The 13,590-nt window shown below is 31.5% G+C and overlaps 1 protein-coding gene across 1 annotated transcript; it reads right to left on the bottom strand.

Annotated features, from left to right (window-relative positions):
* Positions 1 to 6,335: 6,335 nt before the first annotated feature.
* Positions 6,336 to 9,110, bottom strand: LOC104879451 (ankyrin repeat-containing protein At5g02620). Its single transcript, XM_010652229.3, has 3 exons — positions 8,341 to 9,110; positions 7,302 to 7,834; positions 6,336 to 7,034 (listed from the first exon to the last, which is right to left on the bottom strand). Exons 1-3 carry the CDS (start codon positions 9,026 to 9,028, stop codon positions 6,423 to 6,425), a joined length of 1,833 nt encoding a protein of 610 aa, XP_010650531.1. The 5' UTR covers positions 9,029 to 9,110; the 3' UTR covers positions 6,336 to 6,422.
* Positions 9,111 to 13,590: the final 4,480 nt, after the last annotated feature.

Raw genomic sequence — 13,590 nt, 5'->3', positions numbered from 1 at the left:
ATACCACACAACCAATACCATGGGATATGAAAAATCAATTAGTGTGTGGAATAATGTGATTAATCTATGAATAACATGATTGAGGTATGAAAAATATGATTAGGTTAAAGACTTGATGTAGATGATTTTTGGTGTTGTAGAATTTTTTTCTTTGTATTTTATGTTGGGAATTTAGAGTGAGTTTTACGGTGTTTTTACTTTAATATGATATTTGTTCTTTTAGTTTTTTTTGTTGAAATCAATTTGCTTTTAAACTTTAAATTATTATTATTATTATTAATTTTATTTTTTCGTGACTTATTATAAATTTTTAATTGAATAGAAAAAGTCGAAATATTTGATTTTTTTTAAATAGAAAAAATAATATATTGATTTTTCTTTACTCTTTAACGCTTAATAGAAATAAAATATTATAAAAATAAACAACTTAATGCTTAACACTATTAAACATTATTTAATTTTAATTTCTAGTTGGAATTAAGTAAAAAAAACAAACATCTAAGTATTTTCTTTTGAAATGTTTTCCTTTAAGAGACCAATCATCTATCAAGTGTTTATGTAGAAAACATTATAAGTGCTTTTTCAATATTTTAAAAATATTTTCTAAGTTTTGTCACACTTTATTTTTCTTCAAAAACACCACCTTATTTTTCTTTAAAAACATTGCCCAACAAACTCTTAATATGATTTATTTGATACTAACTTTTATTTATTTTGTTTAATATTAAGGTTATGTATTTTGTTTGAAATCCAATATCCCTTACAATAATTTTCACTTTTAGGGACCGAGTTCATGTTCTCATGTTGATATGTATATTGATACAGCAACTTTAGGTGTTAACAATGAAATATCATGTTATGATGTGTTATAAATGGACAAACAATGATTGTATTTAGAAAACAAGCGGCAAGGCTAATGTCTTGCTCTTTGTTAATTATCTACTTTTTGCAATGGAATACTAAGTGCGAAGAAGTGACAACATATAAAACATAGCTCCTTATAAAGGAAACTTCACTTGGTGAATTAGGAAATTATGTGCTTGGAAAAATTAAGAGGTGGTTTAAGTGTTATGAAGCCATTGACACTCAAAGAAGCTTTATCAGAATAATAGGTTTGTTCTAACTGTCTCCAAGGACTTGGTGATTTTTGAAAGATGAAGAATAGTTTTGGAGAATGTTGGATGCCTAGTTCAAGAGAGTTACTTGGTTCGAGGTGAGGGTGGTTGGTAATAATGTTCTTGATATTATCATGCATATAGGCTATTAGAAGTGATGTAAAGGACAAACTAATTTGAAAGTGTAACGACCTGTTTGTAACGACTCGCTCTCAACTGTGTATATATTGTTCGCTTTGGACTCAAAGGATCCAACATGACTTTATAACACGTCTATAGGGTTATGAGGAGTCCATACTTTTTGTAACAATTCGCTCCCAATCGTGTAGATATTGTCCACTTTGGACCCAAAAGGGTTCTTATGGTTTTAAAATGTGTCTACAGGGTTACGAGGAGTCCATACTTATATAGCGCTAGGAACTTTCCCTCCTATCTGATGTGGGATGTCACAAACAGCCTCCCTTGTAGACACAACGTCCTCGTTGTGTCCCACGGACAGGGCCAAACAAACGAACACCCTTATGGGGCCAAACAAACCCTCACATAGAGGTCGGAGATCGGCTCTGATACCATTTGTAATGACCCACTCCCAATCGTGTAGATATTGTCCGCTTTGAACCCAAAGAGACCCTTACGGCTTTAAAAAGTGTCTACAAGGTTACGAGGAGCCCATATTTATATAGCGTCGGAAACTTTCCCTTTTATTCGATATGAGATGTCACAAACACACTTTATGTACTCCTTGAGTCCTAGGTTACGTCCTTTTTCTATTAAACACCTTATAATAAGATCTTATTTTCTTATTTATAAAAGAAGGCTTGAAGATGGGATTTCAGAAAGCTTGATGGAATCATCTCTTGATCATCCAATATGCAAATCATGAGGTCTTTTAGTCGATTAAAAAAATATTTGGAAATCACACCCACATTAAGTTTGTTAACCTTGTAATTGAATTATAAATGTCTTCACATAACATCTTTTCATTGCACCTCATTTATGAAGTTTGAGGTCCAAAATACCCTCTAATAAAAGTCCAAAATGCCCTTACAACTCAATACTCACCAACTTGCCTTCTATTTTTCTCTATTTTTCAAAAATCTTCACAACCATTAGAAAACATTAGAGAAAGTTATGTTTTTGGAGTAATAGAAAATCAAATAATTCTCTCTATTGATGCTAGAAGTGAAGATATGATTTTTATAACCCTTTTTTTTTTGGAGCTTAATCAAAGAGGGGCCAATGAATGCTAGACACTTTTTGAAATATCCAATACTATAGTTCAAATAACTTTAATGGTCTCTAATATTATAGTTTTGGACACTTATAAAGGTGTTTACCATGTTAAAAATGATTTGACACTAGAGTTTCAAACACCTTTTAAGGTGTTTGATATTGAACTTTCGAACACCTCTTAAGGTGTGTCCAATACTGCACCTTTGAAGTAGATCTGCTAATTATTTTTTCTAATTAAATATAATTGAATGTGATTTAATTTTTTTACATAGGATGATGCATCCATATTAGAAGCTCCAATGATGATAGATTAGAGAAGTGTCTTCATAACAAATATAATATAATATTATAATGGGAAAGTATTAATCAAATGGGTGAGAGAGATTAGCCAAAAAAGTAGAATGGTTATATAATTGGTAAGGTTGATATGAAAGGACTTCATGGACAAAAGTTGAGAATAACTTTTACTTGTGAAAGAAGTGGGGTATAAAGGTTCAATGAGGGTACATATCTATGAAACTTGAAGCCTTAATGCCATTGATAGTAAGAAACTATTATAGGAGTCGATATCATTGTGTTGAAGTTGGATGACTCCACATGTACCTTATGTAGAGATGTTTCTTAGTTTAATTTCTAACGATATTGTCACATAAGATACCATAAATTAGGTAATAATGTATGATGTACTAGGATTATTGGTGTTGTATGATGATTTACTCTTACATGATGTTTATGTTAGTTGTCATTGAAAATTAAAATTTAATATTTTGATATTAACATATAACTTAAAATGTTTTCAAAGTATACATAGGAGATCAATACAAACAAATATAGTGTTAAACATGTCCACTCTTCCTTTAGGCATATGTTGGCAGTATTGATGATGTTGCTATTGGTGTTGGTCTTGTTGTTGATGCTAGTGGTTCTAGTAGTGTTGGTGCTATTGGTGATAGTGATGGTAATGTATGTCATGGTGGTGCTCATGCTCATGGTGCTAGTGATGGTGGGGTTGTTGCTCATTGTGATGATGATGTTGGGGCAGGCGTAGATGTGAAGGTCTCTTCAATCCCAAATAATTGAAATAATATGTCAATCTTTTCTATGCCTCTATATATGTGCTCCCACGCTAAAGGCTTCCCTGATCTTATGGCTCTGCTTTTAATTTCTAAGGTACAAGCTATTGCAACATGATGTGTGTTTGGATTATTTGTATGAGGCTGCATGTCATGTTTACCTATTGCTACAATGTGGTAGCCACTAACCTCGATATGAGGTTTTACACACATAGGTACGATACTTGCCTATGCTAGTGCATATAATTAAGAGCATACTTTGATGAATACATCACGGAAACACCATGCACTGCAATTTGTGATAGGTGGTCATCCTATTTATAACAAGTTTGATCAAGGTATACATACATGACCTTATAAGGGGTAGTGCTAACACCCTACAACAATTGAAAGGTGAAAATATACATGAGTTTGAGATAATCTATATATAAAAAAAATGTAATCTATTGCTTAGAAAACAAAGGATTTGATATATATATATATATATATATATATATATATATATATATATATAATGTCATGGCTCACCATTTGCCTTGTTTAATGTGTAACCATGCACATTAGTGTGCTTACTATGAGAAAATCATCTTGATGATTAAGGTAAGTCATCCCTCCAATTAGAAAGTAGTGCATTACAACATCAAATAGATGCCTAAGTCTATGAACCAATTGTGAACAACTTATTTGATTGCATGGAACCTATGACTTGAATGTTTTGCATAACTGCTAATACACCTAAGTCATATACAATGTAAGAGATTAACTGCCACAAAACACAAATGCTCAAAAGTACTACCCTTGCCACACCAAATGACAATCAAGGATAAAGTCCACCCATTTTATTTATAACTTGCAGATGTCATAATATTTCGTGGCAATACATGGGCTCTCTAATACCTCACCTTCACAAGGCTTGATATCATTTATGAAGTCAACAAACTTTCTCAATTCTCATGCAACCTTACTTTTATACATTTAAAGGCAAAAAACATATCCTGAGATACCTAAACAACACACAAAATTTTGGTATTTGTTATATTGCTCAAAGTCTTACTACTCTTTACACCTTTAATGATGCTAATTAGGTTGGTTGCCCTACCACACGAAGAAGTACCATTGCGCTTTGTGCATTCCTTGGTGTGAACTACATTTGTTGGTGTTGAAAAGAACAACCAACCGTATCTTAATCTGGCTTTGAAGCCAAACATCGGTTCAATGCCTCCACAACAACTAAAATAACAAGGTTAACCTTCCTCCTCTACGACATTAGAGTTACATTAGCACAATTGCCATAACTATTTTATGACAACATTAGTGCACTCCATATGTCAATTAACTCAATGTTTTAGGTGTGGTCAAGGCACATTGAACTTGACTATCATTTCGTAAGGCAAAAAGTTGCAATTGGTAATCTTGTTACATGATATATTCCATCCTTAAATCAACTTGCTGACATCTTTACGAAGCCATCAGCTAAGGACATTTTTCAATCATTCAAAAGCAAATTGAGTGTCCATGCTCATGCTAGTTTAAGGGGCATGTCAATAATAATAATCCTACATATCATGCCATTGATGTCTCTAGTTAAGAAACATATCAAGCTGCATCTCAAGAGAATAAAGAGGAATATCAATATGCATAAATCCGAGGTCAACTATACAATCCATCCTCTAACAATCAAGCACAAGTTTTGGCATACATCTTTCTATCCTTTTTTTGCTCATTGACTTATGCAATTTCCTTTCTTGTAAAGCCTATTCTTAGTGTATATTATCCATACTGATCAATACAATCAAAACATCTTTGTGTGATGAGAATTCACACCAATGTCTTGATATAGCTTTTAATTTTCTTGTTACAATATTAACCTTGAACTATAGTTAAATCTCTACTTTTTATTTTTTATTTTTTTGTTAATACAAGAGCCAATTTGACATATAAGAATTGGCTAAGGATGATATCGCTTCCATTTTTTTTTTCAAAGAAGAGAGTTTAGGGTCTAAATTTGAACTTGATTTCGCAATTACTTAAAATATTACTATGCATTTTCCACCCATTTCCTTATCCCACCAAGGCAAAGGCTTGTCTAGATGTCCACACTAAGGCTATGCTTGGTTACTAAAAAGCATAAAAGAAAATGCAAGAGAAAGAAAATAGAGAAGAAAAGTAGAGGGAAAGAAAAAGTCAATAAATTTGAAGTAGAAGGAAAATAAAAAATAAATTTAAAATCGATAAATTAGTTTTATATGTTATTTCAAATTCATGTTACTTATTTAATTTTTTTATATAAAGATTAAATAATTTAAAAATATATAAATTTCTTATTAATTTTAATTATATTCTAGCTTTTTTCGTCTTATCCATGATAAAATCAAATATGAGAAAATTATTTTCCTTTTAATATTTTTTTTCTTTCATTAGTACTTTTGGAAACCAAACATAACTTAAATGGACAAATACTTCACTTCGTCCCCACACATAAAAAAGAAAGAAAAAGAGAAAATTAAGTGAATAGATAATGGAGAAATAGATTTCCTTGGTGGCAAACAATTGTCCTTGGTACGAGTGCTCTACAAATAATTTTTTTTTTTACAATCATGGAGATGGTTAACCTTAAGGTTTTTCTCCATCGTCGTTAGCATGTGAGATTGTTTGGGCCCTCTGTTTGATTTGGTTAACCCCCTTGTTGCTTTGATAATTGATTTGGTTAATGATATTGACATAGCACTTTCAATATCTATGGAAAGTTCTTTTGATAATTGATTTGCAGCAACCTTTGGATTCTACCAGGCACATATGTGATATCATACCAATTCATTGGAGTGAAAGGATTGAATTACATAAGAAGAGAAAAAGACATTACACAACCTTTAATTTAATACTTATTTACATGTAACAAAATAGAAACTCTGAATGATAAAATGTAGAAAAATCAATTACTTAAATATGAAAACAAAATCTCTCTCAAACTAAAAATATTCTAATTGTTTTAAAATGGAAATTAAGTCCTAATTCTAAAGAACTTACCCAAATCAAGTTTACTTTCCAACATATATAACCGTGCTTCGACATTCTTTTCATATTCGCCTAGCAGTGCATAATTTAAAACTAAACAACAGACGCAGATGATCACAGTTAAAATCGCAATCCCTGAGTGATGTGGCAGTACGGCGTACAAGCCGGTCAAGAATGCTACCACCATTGCTCCTACACCCAACTTGGTGAGCAAATAGGCGAACTTTAACAATACTGCGAGCTGCAGCCCTTTCTCAGACAGTGCAGTACAAAAATGACACAATACAGCAGTCACAGAGAGGCCCAGGGCCATGGAATCTGACACAACAAATGCTTGAAAAGCTGCCTTTTTGCTTAAAATGGCCATGCCGTCACTATCATTATACCCGCCGGGCAGTGTAAAACCTGCTGCGAAGGATACAGTGGCTACGAGTGTGGCCACTAGCAGATGGCTGTCACTTACTTTCCTTAAGAAAGAGATGTCTGAACCTTTATCACGTACTTTTTTACTGCTGTTCTTGCCTTTTCTCATAGTCTTCTGCCACAACAAAGGCCCGACTCTAGCTTTGGACTGTTTCAGGCTTTGTATGATACCACCCTGGAATTTAATCAGAGAAAATAGAAGATACAATATTAATAATTTTACTTTTACATATATACTTGGTACTCCAGGCCAAGCCTTTTGAAGTAGCTTGGCTTCAATGGAGCTCATATAATGTGCCACCATTTTGTTTGGCTTACTTATTATTCAATTAATGGTTTACCATTCTAAATATCAATATAGTATAGTATAGTATAGTATTAATGCAACGTACATACTCAAGTCCTAGCTATTTGGGAAATTAATCGTGTTAGATAGGCTTACCTTTCGTCCAGTTAAATCCTCGGCCAATGAAATTACGTCCAAAGCAGTCAAGTTTTGGTTGGTAAGTGCCATCTTATCTACTTTCTTGTTCCTTATGTAATCTGAACGAAATCTCAGCTGGGAATCAGCAAGCAGATGCAGAGGCGTTTGTCCTTCAACATTCTTCTCATTTATAAGTGCTCCCACATTCATCCAGGGAATCTTTATCAAGCGTTTGAAAAATCTTCTTTGCATCATGATTAAGTGAAGAACATTATTTCCATTAATATCGACTTGTTCACAACAATCTGGAAAGCGTGACACCAGCAGTTTTGCTGTGCGCTTCCTTCCACGGGTGGCTGCAATATGAAGAGCTGTCTTGTTGCCATAGTTTTTGACCCTTAGGTAGACTACAGACTCGTCAGATTTATCAAGTAATTGCGCCACTATTGAAACATAACCCGAGTATGCAGCGCAGTGGAGTGGAGACCACCCATTTTCATCTACTTCTTTGGTTAGATCTGGCTTCCATTCTAGAATGTCTTCTACCATTTCTGTTCAACACATACATATATAAACTGAAACGAAAAATCTTTTGAAGAGTTTAAGAAATTATGAAACAAGTTTTCTTTAGTGAATCCTGTTCTTAATTTTCTCCATGTTCCAGCAGTCATATTTTATCATGCATGTCACCTTAAAAAGGAACTCATCTACTTCGAATATAACATTTAAATTTTTATTCAAATAGTTTATCCAAACAACTGAAACAATTAATCAACCATCAAGCATATATACTCAAACAAATACGTCAAAATTTTTTTTTGAGAAAGATTGAAAGTTTAATTTGAAGCGACAGTAGATTCCATATGAGTGAGAGAAGGGTTTCAAGAGAGAATGGCAAAGATGTCATTTCTTATTATTCTTTTATTAATTTGACTTGGTTAACCCCATTGTTTTGATAGATTAAAACTTGTTATTCAACACTCTATAAGTTATACTTGTAATGTTAATAAGTCAATCACATAGGAATAGTTTAGACTGAGGAAAAGTATATGCGTACTTGGGTCATGGGAAATCACAGCTGCGTGCAAAGCTGTTCTACCCATGGGGCCAGTGTGAGCCAGTCGACCGCGATTAGTGCTCTCTATGATTATTTTCACCAAGTCTCTAGATCCTCTCTCAGCAGCCATGTATAGAGGAGTCCCACCAGAAAAGTTAGCACCATATTCAAACTCGGGATCTTCCTTGATCAACAACTTCACCACCTTCGAATGATTATACCGGACGGCCTCATGCAAGGCTGTGTCATTCTCATTGTTGGTCATCCTCAGCATGGTGTTATCTGCTCCAATCCCACTCTCAATGTCTCTTTCGGAAACTGTTTTTGCAGCACGGATAAGAGCCTTCGCGACCTCTAGATGCCCTTCTCTCCCTGCAAGGTGGAGGGGGGTGTCCCCTTTCAGATTGGGCCTCTGCAGTGGGGACGAATCCGCGGAGTAGTGCTGAATGATCCATACAACGCACTTCAGTTGACCGAATTGCGCTGCAATGTGGAGGACGGTGTTCTTATTGGGTGTTAATTGGACTCGAAGGTCAGCGCTAGGCATTCCCTCGAGGATATTGGTGTCGCCTTCTGCAGCAGCCTTGTAAATTTTAGGAGCCATGCATGTGAAATCCTCCTGGTTCCCACTAGAAGCTGAGTTAAGGTTCTGTAATTCTAAAGCATGACTGGAGGTGGATGGATCCATTGGTGTGCTTAAGCTGATCTACAGCCGTCGTCTTCACCGCCTCTGAGGCCTGGGCATTATATATATTGCTACAGCTAAGGGAACAGGTGCAAACGCCTTTAGCAGGTTGCTATTGGCTCGTACCAAAGGAAGTGGTGGCCATACAAGTTCTTTACTTCTTTAATTTCCCTCAATTTTTGTCTGGATGGATGCTAAAGTTAACAAAATCATAATTTAGGTGACGTTCTTTTTTGTCTTAAAATCGATATTTATAAAATTAATTGTTGCATTTGTTTTTATTTTATTTTATTCAAGTAAGATCAAAATATTTTAAAAATGAATAATTTTGAAGAGAAGACAGTTTAGACAAACCACCAAATCTTATTTTAGGAGATGCTTGGCAATTCTATTAGCTATGAAGATGACTTAAGAATTTATTATGTAAAGTATTTTGTTGGTAAAAATGTTCTGACAATTAAGCTGGTTCCACCTGAAAAAAAAAAAGAAAAGAAAAAAAGGAAAAAGGAAGATGAAAATAAAAGCCATATATTTTGTCATAAGGAAAAAAGAAAAAGAAAAAGAAAAAGAAAAAGAAAAGGAATAGAAAAAGAAAAAGAAAAAGAAAAAGAAAAAGAAAAAAAAATGTCTTGACACTGCTTCCTGCAGACCAAATAAAGTCCTTCAGTTGGTCTCCATCTACAAAAATATTTTTGAAAAAAAAAATACTCTTGTTTTCAAATATGATAATTATGAAACTATTTCTAAATCTATGATTATTTTTTAAAATATTAATTTTAAAGTTATCTTTTGTATAAAATAACTTGGAATTATTTAAAAAAAAATTAATTTCAAAATTCAATTGAAGTTGCTCTAAACAATTTCTTATTAGATTTATTTTCATTGTTGTAGATTTGAAAATGTTTTTTAATTTTTCACATTTTAAAGAAAATTTTAGATACATTTTTGTTGAGAAATAGAAGAAAAAAATTGAAAGAAAATAGAACCTATTTCAGATATATTGGATTTTTTAAAGACAAATTTCTAAATTTATAGTAAATTTATTTTTCATCTAAATTGTACAAAATCAAAGTAAGTGATTATTCAAAATTTTCAAAAAATGAATATGAGTTTATTTTGTATTAAGAAATCGACTTTGATTATGGTAACAAAGTTAAAGGTCAAAAAGAGAAAAAACAAAAAGGAAAAGCAAGTGATAAAAAGTTGGCTTATGTGATAAAGAAAAAATTGGTGATAATTTAAGAGTATACTGTTTTAATCTTAAAAGCAAATTATTTTTAGACTTAATTAAAAAAGTATTTAAATTAATTATTCCAAAAAATAATTCAGTCAAATTTTTTTATGCAATATAGATAAAAAAAAAATATAACACCATAAGATATACCAATACAAAAAACAATACACCCAGAGCTTAAGCCTATCATTGAAACTATGTTCGGTTCATAAAGAGTAACTAGAAAAGAAAAAAAAAATTATTTTCTCATGTTTGATTTTATCATAAAAATTATGGAAGAAAATCAAATATAATTAAAACTAATTAAAAATTCACACAATTTTAAATAATTTAATATTTAGATAGAAGAAGAAAAATAAATGAAATGAGATATTTGAAGTAACATATAAAAATAATTTATTAATTTTAAATTTATTTTTTATTTTTTTCCCTTTTCCTTTCTTTTTCTTTGAAATTTTTCAACAACCATATATATATATATATAAAGCAAGTGCTTAGAGGCTTAAACAATATGCACCGCTTTAACACCAAATTTATTTCAAAAACAAGGAGGGAAGGCTTAAACTCTGTTTAAAAACTACTTCTGCAAATAGTCCTAGAAAAAAAAAAGTTTTTAAGGACAATTTTTAAAAGTTATTATCTAATATTTTGTAAAACAAAATTTTATTTAGGAATTAAAATGCTTTTAACTTGGTTTCTATATTTTTAAATATGTTTTAAAAATGACTTTTATATATAGTGATTTATTTTTAATCATTTTCTATATCTATATAATTAATTTTTAAAACAGTTTAAAAAAAAATAATAATTAATAGATGTTATCTGAAAACACTTTGTTTTATATTTTTATAAACAAAAAAGCTATTTTTTTATTTTCTAATTATCAAACATATTTTCTTGTTTTTCTTTTTTAGAGAATAGAAAATTGTTTCCGAAAACAATTACCATATAGAGCCATAAGACCTCCTTGGGTACTTATTTAAAACGACTTTTATTAAATAGTTTTTGAAAAAGATTTCATAAAATATTGTTTTAAAACTTGTTTTCTATGTTTTAAAAATATTTTTTAAAATAACTTTTATATGTAATATTTTATTTTTAATTATTCTTTATATTTGTATAACTATTTTTAAAATAGCTCCAAAACATGGAAATAACTAAAAATAATTAGTTCATGTTCTAAAAAAAAAACCTATTTTTAAAAACAAATTTTCATAAAATTGTTATTTTTTAAAATTATAAATTACAATTTTTTTAATATAAATATTTTTGGGGTAAAATTGAATTTCTTTATAAATGTAATATGTTATAAATAGTGAAATATAATATGTTTTAAATAGTGCAATACAATAAAATAAAAATTTTATCTTGACATACATTTTCAAAATTCATATTTCTTGGAAAAGTACATTATATTTCAATTTTTATTTTTATTTTATCAAAGCACATTATATTATTACCCAACTGCCACAAATTATATATATAAACTCTTTTATTAAATAAAGCCATTTCAATTTATGTATCATCATTTGTTGTATCATTTCATAGAGTTTTTCTAATAGTTTTATAAGTTTTAATCAATTTTTGTTTCACCAATTTTTTTTCCAGAATTTTCATATGACATTTCTTATATTTTTGTAGACTACAATTACCTATATTATATTAATTTCCTATATTTTTATCGTTGATTGGTGGTGCTCTTTCGATCATCTAGGTCTCTGTCCCAATCACTATATTTAACAAGATTAACGTTATTAGATAGTGAACAGTATGAATCATAATCAAGCGTACTTTTAATGCTATAAAGAATTTTTTTGATGCTCTTTGTGGTGAAAGTATATATATACACACCATGAAGATATTATCCATTTTTGGCCTAAGAAGACTTTCATAACTTTAAAACGCATTTATAAAGTTAGGAGAAGTTTATATTTATGTAATGTTAGAAAATTTTCCCCCCATCTAATATGAGATATCACATATGGGTGTAACTAGTCCAAAAGTTGTTTGTGTTGATGTCAAACCTCATCGGGATAGCATTGTTTCCCAGACGTGGCTGCTCAGTTAACTAAGAGGGACGTTTCTTTCCTTCTTACCTGTACAAGATGTCTGAACACACTTTCCGAAGCTCTAGTTAGTTTGACAATATTCTATGATTTCTCCTTTTAGGAGTCAATTTGAAGTTTATCTTACCCCCTTTGTTGGGCTTTCTAAAGGGTTTTTACAGTGTCTGCGTTTTTTTTGTGGTCCCCTTTAGGTTGATGAGGTCCATTTATTTCCGGTCGTCATGGCTGCTCATAGGGTGGTAACGCAATCATTACTCCTTTAGGTGATGGATGGTGATTGCTGGTGGGGCGTTCAGGCGACGCATCTGTCACTTCACTCTATAGGCGGCAGAGTACAGAATGTGGCAGGCGGCCTGAAAAGACATGAAGATGTCTCAGCTAGTACGCCTTTAATGGAAGGCGAATGATGGACTGTGGAGTATACTCGAAGACATTGTTTGGAGCATGTCTTGTAGCCTCATAAGAGCAAGGGCGCATGGCCATTGACTGTTGGGTGCGGATAGGGTGGATCCGGAATGTATGTCACGGGCCAATGGATTCTGTCCGGATAGAGGCGAAGGCTGCCCCGTGTCTGCAAAAGGTTCGCCAGTGAGGATACGACAGGTCGCCACGTGTCAGCTCATGAGGAGGGTCCTACAGTTTGGACCAACAAGTTCATATCCACATGCAAGCATGAAAAATTTACAAGTTTAGATAGAGATTTAATCTGGCCCTTGATATGTGAACCTCATGGACACATGTTCTTAAGATTTAAACCTACCAATCTATCGGACAAACGAACGAGTAATGGCTTCTATTTCCAGTACCAGATTCCAGGAGTTCCAATGTTCCATCTTTTAACAAATGGAGCAGATGATTGATCCTTGTTGTTGAGCCATTCAATGATCTTAGTCTCAATATTCAAAAAGTGGTGATCAGAGCAGCATATTAGAGAACGAAATGAAAAAGAAAGAGAAAGAAAAAGAAAAAGAATCTCCTTACTTTTGTGGTGTATTTATGAAGTTAATTAATACTATGTTTGATTTATAAAAAGTTAATTTGAAGGAAAATCTGAGAGAAAAAAAATAGAAAGAAAAAGTGAAAGGAAAAAAAAAAAAAATTATTTTTATATATTTTTTAATTTTTTTTTTATAGATTTAACTCTTCTATATAGATTAAATCATTTTAATATATATATATATATATATATATATATATATATATATATTTATAAAATCATTTTTTTTAACATTTTTTTCCCCTACAGTTTGTCTGAGAACCAAACA

Source organism: Vitis vinifera, chromosome 5 (assembly GCF_030704535.1).
Source record: "Vitis vinifera cultivar Pinot Noir 40024 chromosome 5, ASM3070453v1".
NCBI lineage: Eukaryota > Viridiplantae > Streptophyta > Magnoliopsida > Vitales > Vitaceae > Vitis > Vitis vinifera.
The sequence above is the reverse complement of the archived record's forward strand: the minus strand, read 5'-3'. Positions and strand labels throughout refer to the sequence as shown.